The sequence below is a fragment of the Dendrobium catenatum genome, unplaced genomic scaffold (assembly GCF_001605985.2).
Source record: "Dendrobium catenatum unplaced genomic scaffold, ASM160598v2 fragScaff_scaffold_1056, whole genome shotgun sequence".
Taxonomy (NCBI): Eukaryota; Viridiplantae; Streptophyta; class Magnoliopsida; order Asparagales; family Orchidaceae; genus Dendrobium; species Dendrobium catenatum.
Genome location: NW_021319518.1, coordinates 9,119,436 through 9,128,107, shown reverse-complemented (window position 1 = coordinate 9,128,107; position 8,672 = coordinate 9,119,436). Strand labels below are relative to the sequence as shown.

The following is an 8,672-nucleotide window of genomic DNA, read 5'->3' as shown; positions in this document are numbered from 1 at the left end:
ACCCCCCCCCCCCCCCCGTCCCCCCCACCCCCCCCCCCCCCGCCACATTCACCTCCACCTCCGCCACATTCACCTCCACCACCTAATTCACCACCTCCACCACCTAGTTATCCTCCTCCGCCAGTTTTTCACTATCCTTCGCCGCCTCCCCCACCCAATTCACCACCTCCACTCCCTTGCATCGAGCCTCCACCGCCTCCTCCACCTCCATGTATAGAACCACCATCACCTGCTGCATCACCACCCCCTCCTCAATCACCGCCACCATCTCCCATACCTTACTTTCCACCATCATCGCCATCACCCCCTCCACCTTCACCACCTTACTCTTCACCTCCCCCTTACTACCGTCACCTTACCAATATAAATCTCCACCCCCACCTTCTCCATCACCACCTCCACCATCACCCCCACTTCCTTGTGAAACTCCTCCCCCACCTTCACCACCAGTATACGAAGGTCCATTGCCACCCGTAATCGGAATCTCATATGCATCCCCTCCACCTCCTACTATCCCATACTACTGATTCTTTGAGAATCACCCTCAACTTTTCCCTTCACTCCATCCAAAAGCAAAGGCATTTGTTCTTTAATTTGTTTTAAGCTCTTATCATCCATGTCTATTATTGTTGTGGTGATGGAGAACTGTAAAGCAAAAACAAAAACATTCAATACTGTTCTTTTGTGATGGCGATACTAAATGGAACTAAAATCTGCTGCAAATTGAGAAGAGGAAGGCTGGCATTGAGGGTCGAAAATTCTCTCCTTATTTGTTTTTTCTCATATTATGGGTGTTGCTTGAGTTGTGAATAAGCTGCTGAAAGAGGGAGGAGATTATTTAGATGCCGAAACATGAATGTATAGCGTATATGAGATTTCCGGTGGATCATTTGTGGTACTATCCCTCTTCTTCTATACTTTGATTTATTTCATTTCATAAATGATTATGTTTACTTAAAACTCTCTCTTCTTCCTCATTAATTTCTTCAACTGATTCATATCTTGTGCTTTTTTGATGAGTTTTTTTTTTTTTCTTTCTAAGAAGTGATTAAAGTAGCTTTAGTTCTGTTCAAGAACTTTTTCGAAGCGCCCGTTTGGCTCTTTTTATGCGTGGCAACGTGGGATGACATTGGAGTGCTACAAATCTAAAATTTTGTGAGGAGATATCTGAAGGAAATTTTTTATTTCTTTATTTTCTTGAGATTGATGAATGATAAATTATAAATTATTTAGTTGAAGTTTAGCTCGGTTGGGAACCCCATCTCGAGTTCCACTCCCTGTAGTCACCCCTTTAGTGGGAGCCCCAAAGTGCCAGCTGTGGGTACATTGGCGTGGGTGGCCCAATAATTCGGTCGGGTTCGATGCAAGGAAGACGACGGTTCTTCGTCTATTTGATCTAGTATGAATTTTAATTAAGTTAGAATATTTTCACCAATTTTTATTATAATCTAAATAGTAAAGTTAAAAAAAAATGAAAAAATAATTATTTTTTTGATAAATGTGTTAATATGATGTGTTATGATTTTAAACGATTTTCTTCGGCTAATGATGTGATATAATTATGCTTTGTGATTTGCAGCTGCGTCATTCCGTTAATCACGTAGTTAATTGACTAGTTCGCCTCATCGTGCCCGTCCCTTTCAGCTCCCTTGCTTACAAATCTGCAATCACATTCGTTAAATGTCGCTTCATTGCATGCCATGATTCTCCGAATAATAATCCAAAGCAGTCTAATTGATTTGGAAAAAAAATATGGATATCATGATATGAATTATAAATTTATAATTTTATTTTAAATTTAATATTTTTAGTATATTAATATTAAAATAAATGCAATAATAATTTTTTTTTCAATTCATTTTATATCAAACTAATATTTTATAAATTTATGCAACTGAAAGATGGGTTATTAGTATGATTTAATTTTTTTCATATTTGTATCAAGATATTTTGAGATTAATGATATATATCAAATCCTTATGTTGCATTAATTTGAATATAAATTCAATTATATTTAAATTTATTTTATTTATAAATTATATTGGAATATTCTTTTTTTATTATTTTTTATTTTAATAAAAATATTCATGTTCTGACAATAAGATTATTTTTGAAAAAAAGAAAACATTATTGGTCTTCTTGTGCAAATAGAAATGTTAATGAATGGGTTGTGAATTGTGATTATATTCTAAACAAATAAGTTTTCATAAATTAAGTTAGAGCCAATCTCTTGGGCCTAATTGATGGCCCACTTCTTCCTGGGCCGAGAAGACCCACCATTTTAATGGGCTTACACATTTTAGTCTGTAGTACAAATATTAATCCTTAGCAGATAAGTTTGCATAAATGAAAGTTCCGGAAAGATAACCAGCTTTCATGGGTCTAATTAATAGACCACTTCTTCTTGGGGCCTAGAGGATGCACCATGCTAATGGGGTTAGATATTTTAATCTAACGATCTAGCTTTATCTATTAAAGAAGCGTCAAATAAGATTTCTTTTCGGAAGAAATTATTTCGTGTGCTCGTCGGACTGTCTAGAGATGAATCAGAATATGTCACATTACCTGGTACACAGCAGTACACAGTATCAGTACACAGCAAAATGATGATGTGATGGGTTATGAGTCACCTCTAGATGACGTCCGATGAATGCACACAATAATTTCTCTCTTTTGGCACAACACTTTTTTAATTTAATTTTTTTTTTACAATAAAAATAAAAATAATTAGAAGCTATGCTAAATTAAGAATAAATGAGAACATATTTTATTGTTTATCATTTCCATAGAAATTCAAACGTTTCATCTTTAAAGGTAGAAACTAAGAAAATCTTTTTATAAAGAAATATTTGATTTACTTAAGAGAAAATGAAAAGTTAAAACTTATTTTTCATAAAAAAATAAATTTTAAAATATATTTTCTAAATATAATATAACTTAAGCCACAACATCTCCAATATTATAAAATATAATACATAATTTTAATATTTCTATTTTGTTCTATTTAATGAATTTTTATAGTTTCTATTTCTATTTCATATATAGAAAAACTTATTTTCTTAACTTATGCTAATAATTTATAATATCTTCTTGCTATATTTTTCTTAATTAAAATTTAGATACTTAATAAATTTAAATATATTTTCTTATTTTATCACTACAAAAAATAAATTTATAATTATTTAACTTTTTAAATATTTAGTTAATTTGTGCAATTAAATTATCTAAGAATCATATATCAGCTAATGTCTAAAAAATTACCATCTTTCCCTTCTTTTCCGCCCTCGCTTCCTTCCAAAAAGGTTCCATTTCTACACGATTTATTCCATCGGCTCTTTTTCTTGGCAATTTAGATGGCGATTTCAACGCTTATGTTAACTTCCCTCTTCTCCTTCGCGGTAGCGACCGCGATCGCAGATGCGGCGACATTCAATGTGACGGAAATGGCTTTCGATGATGAATACCTACCATTGTTCGGCGAGCGCAACCTCCTGCGCTCCGCCGACGGACGGACAGTCAAGATTCTCCTGAATCAACATTCAGGTAAGCAATTTCAGTATTTCACCCTCTGATATCTCATCACCATGTCTGATTGCACGATCTTGTATTACAGGGTCAGGATTCATTTCTTCGAACTTGTATTATCACGGTTTGTTCAGTGCGTCGATAAAGCTCCCGTCTGCATACACTGCCGGCGTCGTAGTCGCATTCTACGTATGATTTATTTATTTATTTTTAAAATGAGATAAATTTAAATAATAATAATAATAATAATTTAGATGTCGAATGGGGATATATTTGAGAAGAATCATGATGAACTGGACTTGGAGTTTTTGGGCAATCTTTGGGGAAGAGAATGGAAGGTTCAGACCAATGTGTACGGGAATGGGAGCACAAGTCGGGGACGAGAGGAACGGTATCGACTTCCTTTTGATCCGACGGCTGAGGCTCACCGTTACTCTATTGTTTGGACTAATACCACAATCATGTACGCACGAATCTCCATGCAATGAACTTTTATTTTATCCGGTCACCTGACGTAGCTCTACGTTCGGACGTCAATAAAATAGTGCCACATGTTCTCACTATTTACAATGCGGCCCGACAACCCCAACCGGAATGGAGACTGGATTGCTATGTTCGCGTGTTGCTAGGTATTGCTCAGTATTGGTCGATTTTGCTCGGCAATAACGAGAAATATCATTCTGTGAAGACTAATACCGAGCAATACCGAGAAAAACCGACCGGTATTGCTCTTCACAGAGCGATATTTTTCATTATTGCCAAGCAATACCGAGCAATACCTAGAGCAATACCAAGCAATACGCGAACATAGCAATCCCAGGTCAAGTCGTCGGGCCGCACAATATTGAGTAAGACCAAGTAGCGACATGTTATTAATTGGCTTCCGAACATAGAGCTACTTGTCAGGTCGCTTATCTAATAATTGTTCCCATGCAATCGCCATTAAAACAATCTCACACTACTGCTAATTGATTATATTTTCTTAATCAAATATTGATACAGATTTTACGTCGATGAGATTCCGATAAGGGAGGTGGTGAGAAGTCCGGCGATGGGCGGCGACTACCCATCAAAGCCCATGCTAATCTACGCCACCATCTGGGATGGTTCCAACTGGGCCACTTCCGGCGGAAAGCACAAAGTCGACTACAAATACGCACCTTTCGCCAGTGATTTCTCTGAGCTCATCCTCAAGGGCTGTCGTCTTGATCCCATACAGGAGTTGCCTGCGCATGCGCAGTGCCATGAGCAGGAGCTCGATATTGCTGTTGCAGACTACTCGGTGATGACAGAGCAGAAGCAGAAGGCCATGATGCAGTTCAGACGAGAGTACATGATCTACAGCTTCTGCTACGATGAGTTGAGATATCCATCCACCTTTCCTGACTGCAAAATCGTGGAGGAGGAGAAGGAGAAGTTTGGAAGGACAGGGCATGTTATGCGACGTCCGTCGTCAAAGCCTGAAGTAATGAAGGCAGCTCTGCCTGTGCGCAAACGAAGGCCGAAGAGACGCAATCAAGCCAGGAGTAGAATTATCATTAGTGAAACAGCCGAAATATGATTATATGTTTGTAGATCGATGTCTTTATTTGAGATTGTTTACTTACTGTTTCATAGTATGATGATTATTGATAATTATAATTAATTGTTCAATAATGATTTTCTTTTTGAATAATTTGTTATCTTGTTTAACTCATTTAATGTAGAGAAAACATAGTTTGCTGTATAAATTGGTGATTCTTATATCATACTGTGACTAATTTAAGTTTACTTATTCTTTTTATTTGGGCTGTATTTGAGTAGTTTGTAGTTTTTTTTTTCCACTTCATTGGTCTGAGTTGAGTAAATTAATTTTATCACATCAGTATCCAATGCATGCATGAAAGGAAATATAATATGTATGCCTGTCAATCTATCAACACATCATATATAAGATTGTGCTGATGGTTTTACTCCATACAATCAAGCATTTTTCACCGTATTCTTATTAGTCAGTTATACTAACACTATACAACCTTTTCACCAGTGATGTATATGACTACTCCGTACATGTTCTTAAAATTTATAATACCTGAACCACAAAATCCAAAAGAAAAAATTTATATATTTTTTTTATAACCATTAATTGATAATCTCAAGTTCTTATAAAAAAAAATCCCCACATATAACATCTCAATCAAATCTCAACCAAATAACATTTTTTCCTTAGAGCTGCATTGCTTTAGACCATTGACGATTTTCCAACTTATGGTTTGTTATCCGGCTGGAGCACAACAGGAAAATTAACTTGTCCTTACTAATAGCTCCATCAACCTATCCTTACCCTCCTTACCACCACCATTATTATCACCCACCTCATGTGCTGCTAGAACATGGTGGACCATCAACACAAGCAAAGGTTGGTGGTAGAAGATAAGCGTGTATATATAGAGCTTGAAGGCGATACGTAAGTTTAATTTATTTTATAAAATTATTATAATTTAATATATATTATATATCATTGATAAAATTTTTACATACAACTTCAATCCCTTAAGGTAGCCTATTCACAAGATTCGTGATATCATACGGAGCAAATATGATGTTCCTTACTTATTATGGAAGAAGATCCCAAAGGAAGTTAGGGATACATCATTCAGAGAATTTTAAGTATATTTATTTGGCATTACTTAAATTTTTTTATTTAATTTATATTAATATTATTTATTATGTTTATATTTTACAAAAAGATTTTAGGTGGTTGCCTAAACATGGTACGAAGATCAAAATAAATTTTGAGATGAGATGCTCTACTCGTTTTAGAGACATGTTCATGAATATTAAAAAGTCTGAGCAGCGTCCATTATGGATTGAAAAGGTAGTATGGGCTGATTTGAGCAGAATTTAGGCGAGCTATTAGTTCATCAAATTGAGAGAGCAGAATAAGCAAAATAGATCGAGCATCTGATTATAGGGGTTTAGAAAGCTCTCTTCATACCGGTGGTTCAGTGCCTCAAACAAAACATAGACGATGACCGATAAAATATTATTTTAATTAGTTTCATAAATATATGTATATTATTATAACTATATTTTTTATTTGGAGAAAGAGCATCTTGGTTGGGAGACGATACCATTAGAGCTGCATATAAAGACTAACAAACATCAAGCTAATTATCACTGGGTTGATGATAAGGCGAGAAAAGCTCACATTAGTATAATTTATTGAGTGATAATATAAAATAAATAGAAATTTTATTTTATGAATTTATTCTCACAGGAAGATTTTATACGACTTCAGGATAGTCTGCAGTCTACTAATGAGAGATCATCTTCAGGATTAACCTAGTATTCTGAGTATCACACGTAGTTAGATATTTTTAGAAGAAGGCAGAGGGGGAGGGTTTATAGTTTAGGTTCACAAGGATATGCTTATGAGATTAGTATATCTACTTCAACATTTTATGATATTAATGGAGCTAAAAAAATTGTTAACTAGATGGTTGCTGCCTGACAAGAGAGATAGAGAAAATGAAAAAAAATTCAAGATGAGATGCAGGAGGAGCTGCGATCATATCGAGCTAAAAATCAGAATAAAAAGGAGCAAGAGCCTATACTTGAATCACAGGGCAGTGAGGACAAAAACAATGATTAGTTGTTGTTATTTGTTTGAAGAACTAGTTGGTGTATTTTGAACACATGGACATAAAAAAACTTGTTTTATGTTTTAAAAATTGTTTAACAAGTTGAACTTTTTATATTTTTATGTTTAAACTATCAGAGCATCTGTTAATTGTGAATGTTAGTGTATTTTATATATTATGTTTTGAACTGTCTGAGTATATGATTAAAAGTACTTATTTTGTATTTTGAACTGCCTACATATATTTGTGAAAATTTTATTTGGATAGAGGGTGCTGTCAATTTTTTGTGGCAATTGCTACATGTTTATGGGGGCTAAGTAGTGGTTTAGCCTCCAGAAACCTTTGATACCGGATGGAGGTAAAAACCACCGGTTATTTTATTTTCTTACTGGTAATAACCTGCAGCTAGCCAACGGTTTGACCGTCGGAAACGATATTTAAGTCCGAATATTTCAGCAATTTACTTGTAGTTTTGGGCCCAATATATAAGCATATTTCAACATTAAAAAAACTATTATGTTACTTAGGGTTTATGGCTGAACCAATGCACTTGAGGAATATCTTGAATTTGGCTGAGTTAACTATTGTTCAAATTCATTCACATTAATAATCAAACAAATCTGAACACTTTTTAAAACTTAGGCTAAATGAATTAAGTTTGATTACAATTCCAATTGTTTATTTATGTTCACAAACAAATTTATTTGTTATTCAATAAACAAGTTTATTTGTTGTTCAATAAGTTACTTATGAAAGACTTAATATTAAATTTAATGGTACCTCATATATTATTTATTTAAACTTTCATTAAACATAACTTATGTAATATAATATACATTTATTTACGAGTCTAAGATTACTTACCAATTCTTATCTATTATTTATATAATTCAGCCCCTCATTATTTCATGTCTTTTGTTCCACTTTATGAGTTCCACCCCTTTTACTATCCCAAATCACCATAGCTCACCTAATTGAGCTAGGATATGTAGAGGTTAAGAATCATGAGAGCATATACCTTGAAGGTGAGCATATCTTATATTCTTCGCCTTTTTTTGGGGAATGAGGGTATCTACGCTCTGCCATCCACCAAATGAGCCGCATGGCAGCGTATCTAATCCTTCGGTGGGCTTACCGGCAACCAACCCTAGATGTGTAGAGATACATAGTTATTTCTCACTATTTTAGGAGTCAAGCCACATGAGATGAATTGAACATGAGTTGGCCACACTCCCCCACCAACTCAGCTAAGCCTGGTGGGAGTTCTTCTCTTTTTCAATCAACATGTATTTTTTATATATCTAGTGAATTATAAGCACACAAATATTAACTTTATAAGCATCTTTCAACTCAAGCTATTATCCTTTCAATTTCAAGACACTATATATGTTACTGCAATCTTTTTCTTTTTCATTTTAAAGTTAGACATTATATTTATTAAAAAAAATTTAGCTCTCTGTTCAAAACAAATAGCTAATTCTCTTTCTCTCCTTTATAGAGCACAAAAATTTACTTTTATTTATC

At 34.6% G+C, this 8,672-nt stretch overlaps 2 protein-coding genes across 2 annotated transcripts in view; both read left to right on the top strand.

Moving 5' to 3' along the window:
* Positions 1-999, top strand: part of LOC110105606 (leucine-rich repeat extensin-like protein 4) — a 2,864-nt gene extending 1,865 nt beyond the window's left edge. The window contains exons 2-3 of the mRNA XM_020835169.2: positions 35-157; positions 415-999. Coding sequence (XP_020690828.1) covers positions 35-157; positions 415-527 — 236 coding nt within the window. The 3' untranslated portion in view covers positions 528-999. The remainder of the gene's footprint in view (positions 1-34; positions 158-414) is intronic.
* Positions 1,000-3,353: 2,354 nt separating this feature from the next.
* On the top strand, positions 3,354-5,086 carry LOC110105610 (probable xyloglucan endotransglucosylase/hydrolase protein 30). The gene is made up of 4 exons (XM_020835186.2): positions 3,354-3,543; positions 3,614-3,714; positions 3,780-3,988; positions 4,528-5,086. Exons 1-4 carry the CDS (start codon positions 3,354-3,356, stop codon positions 5,084-5,086), a joined length of 1,059 nt encoding a protein of 352 aa, XP_020690845.1.
* Positions 5,087-8,672: the final 3,586 nt, after the last annotated feature.

Bases quoted from the DNA above. Each gene is read 5' to 3' on its own strand.
- LOC110105610 (XM_020835186.2), top strand. From the start codon at position 3,354: ATGGCGATTTCAACGCTTATGTTAACTTCCCTCTTCTCCTTCGCGGTA. The intron at 3,544-3,613 runs GTAAGCAATTTC...CTTGTATTACAG, and splicing joins TCTCCTGAATCAACATTCAG to GGTCAGGATTCATTTCTTCG. The intron at 3,989-4,527 runs GTACGCACGAAT...ATATTGATACAG, and splicing joins TGGACTAATACCACAATCAT to ATTTTACGTCGATGAGATTC.